We start from the raw sequence: 21313 nt of genomic DNA, 5'->3' as shown, positions 1-21313 counted from the left end.
ATCAGGGATAGACTCTCCTCGCTAGTGATGGTTGCCACAGTTTCATGTATTTTAGGCATTTTATTATAGGAAAAGTCTTTCAAAACATTTCCAAGAAAAACAAATACAGATACAAAACAGCGCCCCTACTGGTACTCATACTGGTGCTCATTAACCAACACATAGGTGAACACATAGGCGGACATGGACATTGCTGTTCCTTGGAGTGGTTGCACCACTCAAAAATAAAATAAATCAGGGCAGGCAGGCAGGCAGGCATGCAGTATAACATCTAATGTATCAGCCCTCATACCATGGACACTGCCAAGGTTCAACAGGGTTCAGGTTAGCCCATTCACCCCCTTCCTCTTCCTCTTGCCAATTATAGTGGATTGACTTTTAAAATCAATGATGTTTGTATCCAGGCAGTCTGCGTATCTTGTACAGCTCACTCCCTGGGGTGGGAAAGGCCTGATAATGAGTTGATGTTGACAGGATGAAGGCAGAGATAGTTATTTGAGTATCAGGTCTCAATGCAGATACTGTATGATGGTCAGGGGGACTTCCAGGCCTTGACCTATCATGGCTATGGAGGCAACGAGGCCGTGCAAATATCCACAGCTCCGGTTGAAGTGTTGATGTTTTACATTGATCACTTGGACCTAGCATACAGTAATTAAAAATGGGGACTGAGATGTCAATTTCCTGCTGCTGAATGTTGCATTGCAGGCAATTCAAAGAAAGTTTTGCAACATCTGCCATCTGCAGCCACAGTACTTTCCAATGTTGATCAAGGGTTTAATTGGCACATATCTGTTATAATCTGATCGCCCATGGCTGTGTACTTGTACGTGAGATGAGACACAGTGTACTTTATATGTATTATGTACTGCCTGAACTGTAGCATAGTTTATAATTAGGCTACGAGAGACATCTCAGACAGCAAGGTCAGCTTTGCTGCAGTTAGCGGTTATTATGTCTGATATCTTGTGGTCACGTCAGTTGGGATCCAGCTCTATATATGTTCCTGTTGTGTGTAATAAACTTTGTGAACCTTTAGCATGATACTGTACGTCTCGTGTCGCGTTATTGTTCTCCCGGGCCCGCCGCCGCCGTCGCCGTACCAAAGGTATACTTCAACCAGATTATCACACACCACCCAGCCGGCACACACCGACACTACCCATGTCTGTCAAACCAGACGAGGGTCCAGTTTACAACAATATCCTTCCTTAATAGTCATTCAAGGATTCCAGAGAAAGACAGAATAAAATGTTGACTCTGGTTTAGTCTTGTGTTGCCAGACTGTTGCCTCTCGCAATGTTCAAAATGCTTCCATCATACAGTCTGGCAAACGGAAGCTCTGATCACGAGTAAAATAAAGCCTCCTCCAGTCCCCACTTCCGTTTCGTCTTTACAGTGGTGCAAATTTAGCCTAATATAAATATAAATAATAAATAAACTTGCTGCTTAGCAGAAATGGAAATAAAAAAAATTAGCTCTAAATTACTATTTAAAATATGTTTTTTGTTAACGGAAATGACAAAAAGATTATTCAGATTTCGGGGGGTTAGCATTCGGAGATCGTGGAATAGTTGTCTGGCTACGCGAGACTACTCTGGTTTGGATAAGCGCCTTACAATTAAAGCTACTTGATTCAATTAGCCAGGGGTTATTAAATGTTTGTCTATGAAATCACAGCTATTTTTTAACAAACTTCTTCACGTATAAAGTAACATAATGTGTTCCTCGTGAGTGTGTAAACAAGTTCCATGGCTTTTGGCCAAATGAGGGCTGAGTTATGCCTGTTCAAGTGCCTGTTAGGTGCTTGTACCGCGCCACACACACACACACACACACACACACAGTCACACACACACACACACACACACACACACACACACACACACACACACACACACACACACACACACACACACACACACACACACACACACACACACACACACACACACACACACACACACACACACACACACACACACACACACACACACACACACACACACACACCTTATCCATCCATCCATCTTTCACCTATATGACATAAGATACGCCAAGTTGAAAGTCGTTTAAAAGCATTTTACTCGTCAAGCTGGTGTGCCACTAAACCGAGTTGTAATGCCCCGATGACTGTGCATACTAATGAAGGTGGTTAGGCTACAAGTTATACTATCTTAATATTAATTTCATGCTTTGGAACAAGTCGTTTCCTTTGAGTTAATGAATGTGATGGGGGAGTGCTGCAGTCTGAACGCAAACGGACTGTGTGTGCGCGCGTGCATGTGCGCGCGCGTGCGTGTGTGTGTGTGTAATTGCTAGCAGCACTGCTGGGGCCAAGAGTGCTTCCATCAAGGACCCTGCCCTTCAATAGTCGTTATGGGGACCCGGAACTCAATCATGGACTCCTTTTCAACGACACTATCCTCTTTGATTCTAAATGTAATCCATCAGACTCGGCTCTCATCTATACTGACACATGGGCACGCGCTCTCTCTCTCTCTCTCTCTCTAGTACCAATAGCCTATAACATGCTTCTCTGATTGCAGGGCCGTAATCTTCACCTTCACAGTTCTGTTCCCTGCTTCAACAGGCTTCAATTATTGCGCTCCTGGTGGTTGCAATAAATGGTAAATGGTGCATTTATATAGCGCCTTTATCCAAGGCGCTTTACAGAGATTGTGCATTACATTCACCCATTCACTCACACGTTCACACACAGATGCCGGGGGAAACCATGCAAGGCACCAACCTGCACATCAGGAGCAATTAGGGGTTCAGTGTCGTGCTCAAGGACACTTCGACACTAACTCTGGGGGAGCCCGGGGTTCGAACTGGAAAACTTTCGGTTTCCATCCGGTCACTCTACCCCTGAGCCACTGCCGGCCCAATACATTCCATCTAGGGTTGCACGCTTATGAAATTATGACTGATATTATATCCGATCTCCGATTCTTTTCAGGGTCATATCTGCCGATACCGATTCTGACCGATTCCGATATTATACAGAGGACCACAATGGAAACAAGCTTAGGCCCTAGGCCTAGGGGCTTGGCCCAAAGCCAATTAATAAAGTATTAAATCAATAAATATTATATACTGTGCTCTTTTCCAAGTGTCTGTTTTCACAACTGAATGACTACTGAATGACACGAGTATACAAATTAAATGGATATGGCGTTTTTATGGTCGATTTATGGCCAATTCCGATTATGCTACCGATTAATCGTGCATCACTAATTCCATCCTATATATCTTATATAAACATAAACCTTCTCTCAACTCAGATTACTAAGGATTTTTTTTAATCCTCCTGCTACATTCTCTACTGCTCCTTAATTCATCCCCCCTTCTCTCTCTCTCTCTCTCTCTTGCCTCCTTGCCCAGTTTTACAGGACCACTATACCATTTCTGTCTGCACCTTCACCAGCAGGCCCAGCCCTATACACATGGAAATGACTGACTGACTGAATGACTGACTGACTGACTGACTGAATTTTCTAACATGATGCAAGAAAGAAAGAAAGAAAGAAAGAAACTGTTTGAGATAATGACATTAATTGTGTCGAACCGAGCAAGAGTTTGCGCAAGTGAGAAAGAGCCAGAACGAATGTGTGTGACAGAGGGGATCAGATAACATAAATCTTTATTGATCCCTTGATGGAAATAATAGGAAATCTGAATTTTCCAGAGCCCAGGTGGTGGGTGTAAAGAGAGCCTGACGGAGTTAAGGGGCAAAAGAATGACAGTGTCGGGGAGGGAGGGAAATGAGAAAAAAGGATTGGCATAAGGGGATCATCCTGGATGGATGGATGGATGTGGTGCGTGTGCGTGTTGCCGTGTCCGTGCGTGCAATCCATGCATGCATGTTTATGTGGAGGTAGAAGGGGGCAGCAAGGAAAAGGGAGCGAGGCAACACAAATGAGAGAGTGAGCAAGCTGGGAAAATGAAACGATGACAGAAAGGAGGGGGTGCACACTGACTGCACAGTGGAGCTGCAGGGAGATGAGCGCAGCTGTGGAGAGACGCGCACACATCCACAGCCACATACACCCACTAACAACATAGACAATATACCGCACAACATTTCCGAATACACTTGCCAACAATGATTTATTGGTAGTTGGGGAATCTATTCAAATGAAACCATATAAATACATTGAGTAAAAGAGCAACCTGTGTCAGCAGAGAGCAGAGGAGGGGAGAAGAGGCAGGAAGAGAAAACAGGAATGACCCAAGAGTGAAAGATCAAGAACAGGTAAGAGAAAGAGAGAGAGACAAGAAGAAAGCATTGGAGGTAAAGAGTGAGAGAGAATGAGAAAGCAATGGTGAGAAAGAGTGAGAGAAAGCAATGGTGAGAAAGAGTGAGAGAAAGCCATTGTGGAGAAAGAGTGAGAGAAGGTATTGGAGAGAGAAAGTGAGAATATGAGAGAGTGCAAATAAGATGAGAACAAACGGAATGAGTGGAATGAGGGGTTTGGAGATATAGAAATCCTTTGTTCTGTTGCAGTTGAAGGACAAAATAATGGACTAATAAGAATAAGGGCTGTGTGAGCTTGTACGTGCAATCGTGCATGCGTGCGTGCGTGAAAAAGAGATGGAATAACCCATGTATATGAAAGAGCAAGAAGGTGAAAGAGTGCAAGAATTTAAGAAAGCATTGGGGATAAAGAGTGAGCGAGAAAGCATTGGTGAAAAGATGGATATAGAAAACTTACGGGACAAACTAAACTTTGTACAATTTACAATTTAGACGCGCTTATCAAGAGCGACTTACGAGTGTGACATACTGTAGTAAGAGATAAAGATTGAGAGAGAGAATGAGAAAGCATTTGGTATGAAAAAGAGTGAGAGAGAATGAAAAGGCCGGGGCGCCTGATTGAGGGGAAAGGAACTGGTTGGAATAACGTGTTCCTTCCACACGCTACGTCCGGCCGGTGAAACTCTCCACTGTCAAGTGAAAAGAAGCAGCTTGGACTCCTCATGCATAGAAGGAAGCATGAGGTCAGTCCGCTGCCATTCCCAGGTTGGCAGAGGAAGTGTAGCGCCCAGGATTACATTAGATACTTGACACTGGGTGAAAAAATGGGTTGCAAAATCGTGGGATAAAAAAAAATATTAAAAAGACAGAGAATGAGAAAGCAATGGTGAAAAAGAGTGAGAGAATTAAAAAGCAATGGTGAAAAAGAGTGAGGCTGAATGAAAAAGCATTAGACAGTATTAGTTCAGATTTCTGGAAGTAAAGTTATAGGAAATACTTTCCATTAATATAGTCGTTGCAATTTTTTTTAATGCCTGAGTCCCGTGGTGGGAGTTCTGCTTTGGTTTTGGTGAATATTAAGTAGTTCCGGTCATTTCGTGGGGGGCAAAACTAGCATTTTTTGTCCAGTATCACTATGCCAGCAGCAGCACCAGACCATAGTTCCATGTGACAGAGGGGTCAAAGTTGAAAGAAAATTGCACTATATGGTAGAAATGCGTGAATTCCGTTTGTGTCCGAGCATAGGCATGGCTGACATATGGCTGAGGCATGGTAACGCCCCGCCTGCCTGCGATTGGTCTACTGACACTGCCCGTCTTGACTGTCCTCCGAGACGCGAGGTCCGTGGTGAGATTGAGAAATAAATAATAGGCTGAGAATGACAGCTTGGCACGCGCAACATTGGGTGTGTGTTCTAAATAAAGTGCTAGTGTTGATTATCTTGTATTAATCTCAATATAGTAAACTAATATTATTACACTAAAAAGGATAAAGATGAAGGGAAAATAGACCTTTTTATAGTACAATAATGTTTCAAGTTTACACATACAAACAAATTACACAATAATCAACACAAACACTTTCTTTTAGAACACATATTATGGCGTACATGTTCAAGCAAACGGCAGGCGTGGTCAATGGTCTTTGGACACTCAGAATAGCCAAATGGCATTGATCACGCCTCCAGGTCTTAAGTTAAGTAATAAGACCTGGTACTTAAGACACGCAAAATACAGCCCACAGTCTCACTGTGTTTTTTACTCGTTAAATAAAGGTTACATAAATAAAAAATAAAAAGAGTGGGACATACAGTAAAAAAGCATCACAGAGAAAAGTGAGACATTACGAGAAAGCATCACAGAGAAAGAGTGAGACATTACGAGAAAGCATCACAGAGAAAGAGTGAGACATTACGAGAAAGCATCACAGAGAAAGAGTGAGATGGAAAGCATTGATTGATTGATTTATTGAAATATGTATTAACAGTTTGCAGAATTACAGTACATTTCAAGCACAAACTCAATACAAAGACTGTTAACTGTGAGTGGACGACCCAATTAAGCATTACACTTGTTTACAAGAGGGTCCACCATGTTCAATTCATCAAAACATTTAGAGACGTACAAATAGACACTTCTAGATAGTCAAAGAACAGAACAGGAATTCATCATAAAAGAAGCAAAAAGGGAAAAGAAACATATACAGTGAGGGAAAAGGGGGGGGGGGGGATTCATCTGAATATAAAGTGAGAGAGGGTGAGAAAGCATTGGTGAGAAACGGAGATAGAGAATAAGAGAGCATTGGTGAGAAAGAGAGAAACCACTGGAGAGAAACAGCTAAAGGGATTAAGAAGCAGTGGAGAGACAGTATGAACACAAGAGACAAGAGAGAAAGAGAGGCAGGGGTTTGAGAACAATAAAATATGGATATGGAATATTCTGTTTGAGTTGATGGACAAACTGTGGGATGGGATGCATCATAAGACGTGTGTACGTGCATGTGCGTGTGTGCGCGTGTGTGTGCATGTGCGTGCATGAGAGATAACGTTAAAGAAGTATCTGTAGTCCATATTGGACAGATTAGTGAGAGGAGGAGGAACGTGAGAGGGGAAAAGACGAGCACGAGAGGTGGTGGAGGAATTACATGATTGGTAAGCAGGTGGAGACTTAAAGGACCACTTCACCACTTTTCAACCCATCTTCATATAATAGGTCCTCACTAATAATCATGATAAAATGGCACAATTTTTTCTACTCTCATAGGAGGGCTGTGGGCAGTTTAGAAACCGTCTTCCAGTGACATCATCATTAGGCAGATTTCTTTTTTAAACAAGATTTTTTTTTACAAAAAGAGATAGATTTTCATTATCGTGAGAACGATAGCTTCCATTTTCGCATTGCAACTTTTCAGGACTAGAAAGCCTGCCGTTTCTATTAGCTTGTATTCCCCATCGATGATGTCACTGGAAGACGGTTTCTGAACTGCCCACAGCCCTCCTATGAGACACAGACCGAGTAGAAAAAAAAATGCGCCATTTCTTCATGATTATTAGTGAGGACCTATTTTATTAGGTTGAAAAGTGGTGAAGTGGGCCTTTAACCACTTTCACCCTGCAGGCATCCCTATTTGGGGACAATAAAACAAGAAGAAAAAAAGGAATTAAGACAATGTTCTAATATTGGATAAGTGGTTGAACTTGTAGCTCCAGGCAAGTAGAGAATAATGACTGCAATAGAAAACTACAGAATATTGTCTGCAGGACACATTGTACTAGCATATCCTCCCACGCTATAATCAATATTTATGCTGTTGTTTGAATATATATATATATATATATTTACTAGATTAACAAAGGCAAGTATAATATATCTTATATTTAATTAACTCCCTCAGGATGTATAAAATAGAATGCTGGGGCCGTGAGGGTAAAACGTGGGGTTCTTCGGTATGTCAGTATTACTCAGTCTATGGTCTAATTACTTTGGGGTAGCCGGCAGCAACAGCAGCAACAGATATATGTATACTAATACAATACACGATTCAGAGGACTGACGGCTGCTGCAGACTGCAGGGCGTGTAGAGAGAGAGAGAGAGAGAGGGCTGGCAAGAGATAAACAGGTATTTATTCAGGAGAAGGATGGTATGTGTCGGAAAGGTGCGAGTGCTGGTGGGAGAGATGTCTTTAATGAGTCCCATAAATCACCAGGGAACATATAGCCAGAAATGGGCGCAGTATTTTTAAATAATAATAAGTAAACATGTGCAAGCATCGAAAATGGGCAGTTTTTTTTAATGGGGGGTTTTCTATTTTCTCTCTTTATAATACAATGGGTTTATTGAGGAATTCACTCGATATAACAAACAGCAGTACTCTATAGCCCAGTGGTTTTAAACCTTTTTCATTATCAAGAGCCATTCATTATTCGTCATTTGAGCCACGGACCACCGTTTGATGACATTTGGCCTCTCAAAAACCCAAACCAAAGGATATTTTGTTATCGTTGGGTAAAGTTTTGTCCACAATTCCATGCTGAATTGATGTTGGTAACATTAGGAGCGATAACAGGCAAACGATCAAAAAAACTATTCTTGTACATTATCTAATTGTGTAGTTCTTGTGAATTAATATTAATGCAAAAAACCCCAACTTTCAATCATTTAGCTGGGGACCACCTGGAACCCCCTTAAGGACCACTGGTTGAAAACCACTGCTTTAGCCCATAAACTATCAACCGCAGTGAGATAACAGGTCTTTGACAGGTTATTTATTCTCAACCTCTGTAATGTTTTTTTTGACCTGCTGAAATTCAGTTTCAGCTTCACCGACTTGATTGCTCAGATGGTTATTATGACCGCTCGGGGGGAGCAGTTCGGTGTTAAGTGTCTCGCAAAGGCACTTTGACACTGTGTTTCGGCTGGGAGGTGTACCGGTGACCTGAATATCAGACAACCTAGTCTCTAACTACTAAGCTATGGCTGCCACTACAAATAAGCATAACCCTCTTCAAATTTACAACATATCACTTAGATAAGCTTACAATCTGCCCTTTCATAATCAGTAAAACATGTGTCCTAACTTGCAGCACATAAATATCAGATCCTATCACATTCTTCCATTTGTTTTTGACAGGCCTGAAGAAATGTAAATGTTTAACGAGATACTTTAATTTAATCATTCTTTATACCCAAAACATGGAGTCTCCAAAATAATTCCTGTTCATAAGAGGCCCAGAGTAACAATTTTAGACAAAGACCAGTGCAACAATAAATGCCACAGACGAAAAACAGTCTAAGTCCACACTACTAATGATAGATAAGGGGTCAGGACAACTAGGCCTTTTCGTGGAGGGGTCAGAATGAAATTTGGACTTGGACAGTTTTTCGTCTGTGGCACTCATATTATTTTAGACCAGTTGCAGTGAGCAGTCACCAACAGCCTATGTAACTGTATGGATGGGGTCCTATAGACAGCCTATGTAACTGTATGGATGGGGTCCTATAGACAGCCTATGTAACTGTATGGATGGGGTCCTATAGACAGCCTATGTAACTGTATGGAGGGGGTCCTATAGAGAGCCTATGTAACTGTATGGAGGGGGTCCTTAGACAGCCTATGTAACTGTATGGAGGGGGTCCTATAGACAGCCTATGTAACTGTATGGAGGGGGTCCTTAAACAGCCTATGTAACTGTATGGAGCGGGTCCTATAGACAGCCATCTTTCAGCATCGAATGGTTTGAGGCCGAGGTACGGGACATGGACAAAACAATTGATACATCACGCTGGGCCAGACCTACGCTGTAGAGTGCATTGACCTACGCTGTAGAGTGCATTGACCTACGCTGTAGAGTGCATTGCTGGAATTTTGCGGAAGTAGCAGGGGGTTCAGTAACAGGGGTTTCCCCTTTGCTCCTGGTTGGGATACAAATTTCATCCCATCAGGATGTATAGGCTAACTCATATATACCATTTGAAAATAGCCCATCTACATTATAGTATTAGTATTAGCCTCTTTCTAGAGGCCATGGAAAGCAGAACTTATTGCGATAAAAAAGAGCCAAGCTTCATTCGCAATCATTAGCAAGTACGTACTTCCACAGTTTCACGTCTATGTCCAGGAGGAGTACTCATATAGGCGGGTAGGAGTAGTGAGAGGCTCGGTCTCTGGTGGTGGTCGTTGAGACATATAGTGGATATAAGTGGAACTGTGGAGTTACGTAATTAACTAATGGTATATTTGTTACGTCATGACGTCGCCATAGTTTATACAATAGTGAGGACCAGGAATTGATAAGTTCATGATAAATTCATGAGTTCATCATTAATTCATCATTAACCATTGCATGGTTGCAAAGAAGTTCACAACGCAGGAAGGAAGTAGGCTAGGAAGTACGCTACTCATACAGGATAAACAAGTGGAAGTGAGCTAAGTGACGAATGTGACGTGATGAATTGAAATTACATTTTGACGCCAATACCTTTGTATTTTTTACTTAAGTACATTTTGAATTCCAGACTTTGTAAGTAACAGAGCATTTCTATTGCTTTTACTTAAGTAAATCTTTTTGAGTAGGCTACTTTTTCCACCACTACCAACAGCCACTGTACTTGGCTGCAAGGCATGCAATCAAATGTACACAGTTGATGTTGCCTGACAAGAGTTAGGATTATTATGGGACAGGGTTAGTCATCCAGCTGTGGACAATGAGCACATGCATCAATGGCCTAAATCTGCAGACTGCAGACTATACTTTCTCCTCCTCTGGCAGGGGCATCCTTGGCTCTGCAGAGGATGATGCCCCCGCCAGAGGTGGACAAAGTTTGCTCAACCTCAGTTCTTGAGTCCAAGTATAAGATACTCAATACTCAGTCATATTATTACTTGGTCACACTTTACAATTGAGCATGTGTAAGCATGTGTAACTAAGTCAATCAGGATGGAATATGAGAAATATAAATTCTGAGATTCTGAGAATCTGAGATCTGTCTCCACCACATGACTATAGAGATAATGTGTACCGACTTGATGTGACAAAATCTGTATGAGTAATATCAAGAAATGTGTTTTGCAAAAACCGGCCTCCTACTATAAAAGGCTGATGTGAAAAATTCAGGGCAGAGGTTTTTCCTTGGTCTCTAGAAGTGTTTCACGCCGATCGACATGGTCGACATGTTATAGCGCGAAGTCTGAAAAATGCAGGGTGGCATTTTGTTCGAAACTCCTGCAAACTTTGGAAGCCAATCTTAGCCAATCAGGATGGACTATGAAATATCTGAAATACCCTTTTGGTTTAATTAATGACTATAGAGATACTGTGTACCGATTTGCATGATGCTTGGACACAATCTGTGGGAGTAATCTGTTGCAAAAATCGGTTCTGATTTAGTCTAGTAGCCCTAGTTGTCTGAACAGTCTGATTTAGTCTAGTAGCCCTAGTTGTCTGAACAGTCTGATTTAGCCTAGTAGCTCTAGTAGCATAGAGCCCCATTGTGAAGCCGGACATGTTGAGTACACCAAGGTTTTATGTTACGTAGAAATGTTTAGTATGGGTCCCCAGCATGTAGAAACTGCCGGATGCTACCTTGCATATGTTGAGCTAAAAACGGCCAATGAAAAAAATATGTCAAGTGGATTGCCAATTTCAGCCAGTCAGGAACCCATTTATATAAGCTTGATTAGCACTTCAGTCTTCTAATTTCTTTGCTTCATCACTTCCAATTTCACTTGTTTACCCTGTATCCTGTGTGAGCTGTCTAATCCTGATTGTATAAAACTGTTATCCCGACCTGAAAATGCATTTTTATGTTTAATTACTAAAGAGCCGGAGAGCCAGGGAGGCCCATGCAATTAAACACTAGTCTATAGCAATGGTAACAATCAGAATATAGATGTATTTAAAATAAGTTAATAATTTATTTATTTAATAATAATAATAAAAAAATAAGTTATTTACCATAACTTTAACACACTGAGAGCTGGGAGCCTCTTTTTCAGCGGTGCTGAGATTAAACTAAAACATAAAAAATGTGTGTAGAAGAATTGTGTTTTTCATCCAACCAAATCCCGGAGGTATTCATAATGATATGTCATTAGTAAGTACGTAATTCCACAGTTTCCCTTCTATAGGAGTATAGCGAGAGGCTCGGTTGAAATATATAGTTGATATAAGTAGAACTGTGGAGTTATGCATTTAACTAATGATGGAGCAGGAATGAATGATGATAAGTTCATGATAAATTCATGACGTGTTCATCATTAATTCATCATTAACCATATATGAACCGTACAGATCTTCAAGTTCACAACGCATCACACCGCATTAAATGTATAGTGCATGGAGTCAAAAGTACAATGTTTGTCTTTGAAACGTAATGAGTGGAGTATCCAAAAAATAATAATAATAATCAGACCCGTCTGAACTAAGTGGTGCTGTACTGTACACTGTGTGTGTGTGTGTGTGTGTGTGTGTGTGTGTGTGTGTGTGTGTGTGTGTGTGTGTGTGTGTGTGTTAGGTTGCGCAACAGTGACACTTGTTGGTGAAAATACGTTATTTCCGTGATCGGAAAGACCCAGCCAGGGACCCAGGCAGCCAGCCAGGGACACACATTGCTGGGCAATGGAGTGGCGGCACCACTCAAAATAATGTACTTAAGTACAGCACTCTAAGTAAATTGACTTTGCTACTGCATGTCCACCACCAGAAATACAACAGCAGGGGGCCAGGGGCCGGAATTTGGATGAAATACATGGCAGTGGATGGAGCCGGCTGGACCAGCTCATGAACAAACACAATGTATGAATGATTTAGACCTTTGTCATAATCAGTTCAGGAATATAAAAGAAGACAGATCACAGGTTGTTTTCTAATAACTTCGATGTGCACACACAGTATACATCCTTTTATTGAGGCATCTAAACCGCGGCAGGTATAGTTTCTGTCTCTGAGGTTAGGTATGGCGAGATTTGGTTGCCAGACAGGAAACGGTGGACAGTCTTGCGATACCTGGCACGTTCAGAAACTAGTTTGTGCTCGTTAGATCCTCTATAAAATTACACAGTGTACAGTTGTACACATCGAGTGCCCCGGGGGCGGCACCTGTCAGCAGGGAGTGATGACTAAATTGGGAAGAAAAACGGGCTAAAAATAATTACTCTAAATAAAATAAAATAAACAACAACACACACAAGTCTTCGTGGCCTTGTCTAAGGTAACCCAAGTATTGTTCTTAAAAATGTTGGATTACATTATGTAACAAACGTGTCCCCAGATCTTTAGAGCGTGTAGCGCTACGAGTCATCTCGCCATTTGTCTTTGTCAGCATCTACTGTGGATGGTTGAAAATGAAAGAACTAAAAATAGCCTTGGATAACACACACACACACACACACACACACACACACACACGGTCATCAATATGTCTGTACACGGACGAATAGTGAAAATCTACAAGCTCCCAACACGTTGCATTGCAATGCGTTGCTATTTTTTTTTATTTCTTTTTACTTTAAAAAAAAAAATAATAATAATTTTGGTTAGGGTATACATTTCTTTTTTGGACGACCTCCAAACTAGTCTTGGAGTCTTCAACAGACTGTTGAACAAATTCATAGGAAAATAAGGTGCTGTTTTTCCTTTGTTTTGCCAATGGGTTCCCAGATTGCCTCCAAACAGACAAGGCCTTTTTATTTAATTTCAAATGCCTTTTCAAATGTATATTTGTGCTAACTTGACTATAAATACAAAGGACAAAAAAACATTTGAATACTAAGCCTACTCATTAAGCTACTAATTTAGAGTAGTAATTAAAGTGGGTCATGTTTGCATGTTTGGAATTGTAACAGCTGAAACAACAATATATCAGTATTCTGATATTAACCTGAGGGCCACATTAAGTAAAGGTGGGGGGCCGCATGTGGCCCCCGGGCCGCCAGTTGCCCATGTATGATCTATGGACCCTGTTGTAGGCTCATAACCGCCAAGCAGACTAACGGTGCCTGGGGGTCCCGACTCAACAAAGCGTCCGTCTCTGTTGCGTGGAAAGGAAACCTCATTTGTGGCCAAAAATGATTACTTTTCAGGATTAAAAAAAATAATAGCAAAAGTAGCAGAACTATACAAGCTGTTAACCAGTGGTGGGAAAAGTACTCAATTGTTTCACTGAAGTAAAAGTATCAATACTGCAATGTAGAACTACTCCTTTACAAGTAAAAGTCTGGACTCAAAATGCACTTGAGCAAAAGTACAAAAGTATCAGCATCAAAATGTACTTTAAGTACCAAAAGTAGAAAAGTACTCAATGTGCAGAATGTCCCATGTCAACTTCACAAATGTATACAAATATATTTTAAACAAGCTCATCATCACGTGTGTACAGTTAATGCATGTTTACTAGTAACTAAAGCTGTCAAATAAATGTAGTGGAGCAAAAGTATAATATTTGCATCTGAAATGTAGTGGAGTAGAAGTAAAAGTATTGATATTTTGAAATACTCAAAAAATTGTACTTAAGTTACTTTACACCACTGTTATCTTGTACTCTGTGTGTAGAGCAGTGGTTTTCAACCAGTGGTCTGGGGACCACCAGTAGACCTTGAGGGGTTCCAGGTGGTCCCCATGCTAAATGGAGAGTTTGTAAAATGAGTAAAAAGTGTAAAATGATTTTACGCTCTCAAGAGTAAAATCATTGCTACAACATTTGCCTTTACAAGAAGTCTACATAATTAGAGAATGAAATTGTGGACAAAATCCTAAACAACGATAACAAAATTCTTTAGTTTTAGTTCAGCAAGTCTTGAATCTCATCAAATGGTGGTCCGTGTGGCTCAAATGCAGAAAAAAGAATGGGCCTTCAATGCCCTTCATATGAAAGAGGTTGTGAACGATATGAACAATTGCCTTGGTCATGTGCTGCCACCGTGTGGTGAAAATCAACAGTGGCACGCAGATGAATGAAACCAGATTCATGGCAGGATAATATGAGTATAGACTAGAGGGTATGCGCATGCTTAAAGTGAATGGCACATCGAGTGGCAAATCGAGTGGTAAAGCAACATGCAAAGTGAGTTTAACATTGTTTAACGTTGTTTAATGCAATCAGATATGACTTTTCTGTGTGGATGTATCATGTATGGGCTGTCAAGGCCAGAAAGTAGTTTTTTGCCACTAAGTTGGCCTTCCTGCATAACTTCCTGGTTTGATGATGTCACCCTCTATTGTTGACAATAATTGTCTTTCCCCCCCTCAGTTGACCCCATAATGACCAACCTTCAACCGCTGACCCTGCTGGTCATGTGTCTGTCATGTGGGCTGCAAAGGTGAGAGGGCATGCAGAAGTCAAGGCAGTACCGGGTTTAAAATTCCACACAAACATTGATATTATTAATATTGATTAGGAGTCCAACTAGTACTAGTGGTTCTCACATGTTTTAGTCCAACTAGTACTAGTGGTACTATAAAACTAATGTTTTATTTGCAAAAGAAATGATCCATCTGAACATGCTCAGAGTTATAGAACTATTATGCTCATGCAGGGCTGCATGTCTCTTTATGCGTTTCTGGTAATATTGCCCACTCACTGTGTATGTCCAAAACTGTCCACCACAAGCCAACATGGCGATGACCCCTGTTTCTATTCCTTTCCCTCCCTCAGTGTGTTCATGTTCCCCAGCGCCCACCCCTGGGGAGACTGGAATGATTCGCAGTTGCAGCCCACCATCCAGAAGCTTATGAAAGGGTACAATCGCTACCTCAGACCAAATTTCAATGGTAAGGAGGAGGAGTGGGAAGATTGGAATAAAGTAATGTGTGTGCAGCAGATTGCATGCTTTGAATGTTATTTAGATCAGTGGTTCCCAGACAGTGGGTCGGATCTGCTGTTTTCACTAGTTTGGATCCCGGGGTGAATATCAAATTTCTGTTTTGGGTCACGGGCTGAAAAGTTTGGGAACCACTGATTTCGATAGCATGCCGAGGCTGACTCAGGAGGTAACTGGCAACTGTAAGGTTCCTGGTTAGCCTAATAGCAGGCCTAACATTGACACACAAAAACACCGCCCCCATACCCTTTACTTGATTCCGGCAGCAGTGCCAGATAGGAGTTGAGGCCCCTGAGTAATTTTTCACATGGTTATTTCACATTCGTTTTGTCCATTTTTATTTTCTTTATTTTGGGGGGGGTGCCAAAACCACCAATAAAACTAAATAAACACTAATCTTATTGAATTGGACTGCAATACTTCAATACATCATAACATTTTTAAAATAAATAAGACTCACCCTAGCCCAGTGGTAAATCCGGCCCGGTCTGGCAGGTGTACAGTCCATGTAGCTCCCCCTCATAAGCTGGCAATGGCACACTTGATTTCTGAAAATTGGATATAGAGTAGAATTCCACTTATTAAAACACGTCACTGTATTGTCAAAAGTTTCCTTACACAGTATTAGGCTGAATAATCCTTTAAGTCTTTTACCGAAATACTCAAATTCAGTCTTTGGGCCAAAAGGAAGGCCGCCTCTTTTGTGCCCTGCTCTTTTGTTTACCTGGCATCTTAATTACTTTGTAGGCCTACTCTCTCCATTTCATCTGTCATTTGTTGACTAGCATCTATTGTGTTTGTAAATCAGTGGACCATGACACAGGTTAACACAACTCTTCTTTACTTTCAAACTCAGAGTAAATATCATAACAACGGCAGAAGCAGCAGCATCACATCATCTTGTTGTAAATCAGACTGAAGTACTAGAACCCAGATAATCCCCCCAATCATCACAAGGCAACACAGGAATATGCAATGAGCGCAGCACCATCAAACAGCTGTCAGTGAGACATAACAGCATCGATAACATTTCCTTTCTGCACTTTGTCTGTCTGTCTGTCACACACAGACGGTCCTGTGGAGATTGGGATGAGCCTCGATATTGCCAGCATTGACGCCATCTCAGAAATAAACATGGTATGCATACTTCCATTTTATGAAGAATACATAATGTATATAGCACCTTTCATGACACGAGTGCAGCACAAAGTGCTTTATAAAACAAATAAAGTACAAAAAATCGAAGCACATTGAATGTGTGTGCGAGTTACAGTAAGTGTAAGAAAGAGAGAGGCCATGTAGCTTATGGGGAATGAATGAATATGCCTTATCCATGGTATCTCAAGGTCTACAGTAAATTATCTAAAAAAAAAAACTTTTAATAATTTAAAAAATATTGTAGGAAACAACCTTGGCATTACTTTTAAAATGTACATTTTATACAGTACTATTACTAATTTTTTATCTGTCTGCCCATTAATCGTCTTTGATCGATTGAAAATCAGTTTGTAGAATGGGTACAGTTGCAGGAAAGTACAGATCCATACAAAATCTGCTAAGGTGTTACAGCCAAACAAATATATATTTTTGCAGGCTTTTCTGCCTTTGATAGTGACAAAGTAAGCTGAACGGGTAGAGAGAGATGGGAGGGTGACGCGCAATAAAGGTCCTCAGGATCGGGATTCGAACCTGCGACATGCTGTCAGGCTGGATTAGCAGCCTATAGGTGCCCGGACCGCTAGGCCGGCCCGGGCCCCAAACAAATATTCTGAAGTAATCAGTGGCTCAAATTGGAGACCCCAACATAAAGAAGGACATCACAGAAGTTAACGGTTTTTATTCTCCAATTTTCCACACAAAGTAATCAATATGAATCATTACAGATTGAATTAGTGTAAACAAATAATATCAATGATCAATAAGTACTTTACCAAACAGAAATCAGGAAACCAAGAGGGACCTGGAGATGCGGCGGGCCCAAAGCAAGAACGACCCCCTATCCTATAGGGACGTAGAAGCTGCTCCCCTCTCCCCTAACTTAAAAAAAGACAGCTCTAAACTAAAACTAATAGCTATAACAAAAAGGTTGACTACCAGCCATCTCTTGGCAAAAGCAATTTAATAAACTAAATCAAGGTTAACTGAAAAATCTGTTCGATAAACCATGGTTTGGGAGTGAGACTGGGTTGTTACTGGCTCTGTGTCTACCTTCACACTGAGCTGAGCTGGCTTTTATAGCAGCAGGACAAACAGGTGACAAATTGGGGAACAGGCTGCAGGTGTGCCAGTCTGGGTGTGTCAGTGTGAGTGGAGAGGACAGTGGGGGTGGCACAGATAATGATTGAATAAGTGAGTGTCTGAGTGTGTGTGAGTGAGTGATGTCATGGCCACACGCAACAGAGGATAAAACCAGAATAAGCACTAAGGACTTGTTCACGTAAGGGCCCTTCCATTTTCAATTCATCAGAACATTTAAAGACATACAAATATACACTTCTATGCAAAAAAGAGAAAGAAAGAAATCATCATTGTCTCCACCAGGCCGAAGGAGTGTGTGTGTGCGTGTGTCCGTCAGCTAATCTCTGGCACCGTTAACCCAGTCGAAACCCGGCCCCAAACTTTCCAGAATCCTTACACACTATCGCTATAGTCATGTGTTCATGCTGGATCTGTCCGATATTTCATATTTCATATTCCATAATGCAGCGTGCAATTTACGTGAAATCTTTCACAGACTTTCCTACTAGGCTGAGAAATATATCCCACCCTTTTCACATTGGCCTGTTATAGCGCCACCAACAGGTGGATTTTTGCAAAACACATTTTTGGAACAAAATGCCTCAAATCATCCAATTGCCATCCAAGGCGTAAGAAGAAATGGCACCCTTGTCACATCGGCCTGTTATAGCTCCACCAGGAGGCCACAACCAGACCTGCCCTGGTGGACACCTGTAGCCCCGAGGGGCACTTTATCTAGTTACTATTCTTTTGTTCCATGCTCTTTTATTTGTCTGCTTTTTTTATAACTCTCTGCAGGACTACACTGCTACCATCTTCCTGCGCCAGCGGTGGTGTGATTCTAGACTGGTGTTCCCAGGTAATGAGAGTGTCAGCGTCGACGGACGCCTGGTATCTCTCCTCTGGATCCCTGACACCTTCATCCCCGACTCCAAGCGTTCTTTCTTGCACGACGTGACGGTGGAAAACAGACTCATACGCATTTTCAGCAATGGAACCGTCCTTTATGCCCTGCGGTACAACAATATCTCCACCTTTGTGTTCATAATTGATTGTGAATTCACTATCCATCAGGCTCACAGAGGACATTACAGACCATTTGACCAAAGACTGTCTGTGCCGATTGTCTGACTGCCTGTCCCGTTACACGCAATGAGCAATAAACGGAAATTGAAAAACATTGTTTGTAAAATAAATAATATATGATAAATGTGTGAAACCTCTGTATTTGGGCATGCCTGACACAGAACTCTGACAGACAGATATCTCCATAAAGGCATACAGTAAAAGGCACTCACACAGACAGACAGACAGACAGACGGGTACCATGGGTACTCTGACAATGGGCACAACAGGTATTGCATAATTGATGGGTGAGGCATGGATTTCCAACTTGCATCGTTCCGGAGCAGGCCGGTGCCAGTCTTGTCAATAGTAATCGTGATCAATAGCCTAATGGTGATGGTTAATGATGTTAAGCAAAAATACTATCAGGAGTATAAGAAGCTATAACTGTGCAGCCCTGATGTCACAGGAATACCGGTACCTGGTTTTAGAGTATATTGGATTGATTTATTTGGGGTCATTCTATTGCTGCCACTAATGATCGGTCTGTCTGTCTGTCTGTCTGTCTGTCCAACAGCATCACAGCTACCATTGCCTGTAACATGGACCTCACCAAGTACCCCATGGACAGACAGGTGTGCACCCTGCAGCTGGAGAGCTGTGAGTACCTGGGAGAATGCCAGTCGTCATCATCATCATCACCGTCATCACCACCACCACCACCACCCCCAAGGCTGTGCAGGGAGTATCTAAATGCATCTTAATGTGTGGTAAGCCTGATTTACAAAACACAACATTGGTTGGGGGGTGTGTGTGTGTGTGTGTGTGTGTGTGTGTGTGTGTGTGCGCACACGCTTGCACGTGTACTCAGGGGGCTATAACTTGCAAGATGTGGTGTTCTACTGGACCAGAGGGAATGACTCTGTGAAAGGTCTGGACACTCTGCGTCTGGCTCAGTACAGCATAGAGAGCTACCACACCACCGTTTCAGAGGCTGTGTACGAGACAGGTATGACACATATTTATGATGATGAAGGATCAAATATATATGAGCAAAGCAAAGATTATATCTCCAGACATGGACGCTATACAACATTGCTCTCTTGATATGAATCCTCTTCTCCGTGTGTCTGTCTTTTTCTAGGGCTCTACCCTAAACTGGTGTTGCATTTTGCGCTGCGTAGGAATGTTTTGTTCTTCATCTTGGAGACGTACGTTCCCTCCACTCTCCTGGTGGTTCTGTCCTGGGTCTCTTTCTGGATCAGCCAGTCATCTGTACCGGCCAGAACCTGCATCGGTCAGTAACACATCGTATTATTGATGCTATTCCAAATGACACCTGCAATTATTGGATATAGTATTATTAGTCAGGGAATATTATTAGAACCATGTCCAATAAATTCCCCTCTTGTTCATTAGGAGTGACGACGGTTCTGACGATGACCACGCTCATGATGGGAGCTCGCACTTCACTTCCCAACGCAAACTGCTTCATCAAGGCCATAGACGTGTACCTGGGGATCTGTTTCACCTTCATCTTTGGGGCACTGCTGGAGTACGCATATGCTCACTTCTACACAATGCAGCACCAGACTGTGGAGGAACTGCACAGTGTGAGTAGGCCGCTAAGGGATAGTTCCGTTTTTTGGACCTAACCCATTGATGCCTGAGGAATACCTTTTAGGGCCTGACCTAAGGTTTCTGAAAACCTTAAAATTCTGATTAATTCTTTTTTTTTTAAATAGTTATGTTGCTACATGTATTATGTATAGCAATAGCTCAGGCCTACTGTATGTGTGTAAAAGAGTGAATTCTCGCCACAGGAATTAAGAGGTTCAATTACATTAGTAGTATTACACTTAAACTCGCTTCCGTGGCAGGCCTGGCAGCACGTGTACGTTTAAGGGGTCAATGACCCATTTGGACCCCCTGTGGCGTCGGACCTGTTTTCGCGGTATACGAGAAGGGCGAGCAGAAGGTACAGTAGGAGCTGTTCGGGTTGATTGATCACAGTCCGTTTCTCCTCTCAGCATCTCCTGAGGGAGATCAGCGACGCCAAAGGAAACGGCTCCATCCCCATGGTGCGCTCCAGCCAACCCGCGGAGGAGGTGCGCGCCACCGCCCCCGACGAGCCGGCGGACCTGTCCGTGGTGAAGAGCCACCCAACGGGCGACAACGGCGGCTGCACAGACAGGGCGGGGCCTCCGGTGGGGAACACTAGGCGCCGCCTGGCGTCGGTGAGGGACGCGTCGCGCCGGGTCGCGTCCGTCTTCACCATCGAGAACCCGCACAACATCGACCGACACGCCCGCTCCCTTTTCCCCGCCGCCTTCTTCTTCGTCAATGTCCTCTACTGGCTTTACTACCTCTTCCTCTAAAAACACTGCTTCCCAAACAGTGGGTCGTGGACACGCTTTTAATTATTTTTCAAA

The 21313-nt window shown here is 42.2% G+C and overlaps 1 protein-coding gene across 1 annotated transcript; it reads left to right on the top strand.

Annotated features, from left to right (window-relative positions):
* Window positions 1-4137: 4137 nt before the first annotated feature.
* gabrp (gamma-aminobutyric acid type A receptor subunit pi) lies at window positions 4138-21259 on the top strand (the record flags this gene model as incomplete). The annotated part of the gene is made up of 10 exons (XM_080773478.1): window positions 4138-4258; window positions 15008-15077; window positions 15413-15528; window positions 16648-16715; window positions 18615-18832; window positions 19459-19541; window positions 19753-19890; window positions 20026-20178; window positions 20301-20494; window positions 20912-21259. Exons 2-10 carry the CDS (start codon window positions 15019-15021, stop codon window positions 21257-21259), a joined length of 1377 nt encoding a protein of 458 aa, XP_080629604.1. The 5' UTR covers window positions 4138-4258; window positions 15008-15018.
* Between the last annotated feature and the right edge of the window lie 54 nt (window positions 21260-21313).

Source organism: Protomyctophum bolini (genome assembly GCF_963924005.1).
Source record: "Protomyctophum bolini genome assembly, chromosome: 10".
Lineage (NCBI taxonomy): Eukaryota > Metazoa > Chordata > Actinopteri > Myctophiformes > Myctophidae > Protomyctophum > Protomyctophum bolini.
Note: the sequence above shows the minus strand (reverse complement) of the source record. Positions and strands in the feature narration are given on the sequence as shown.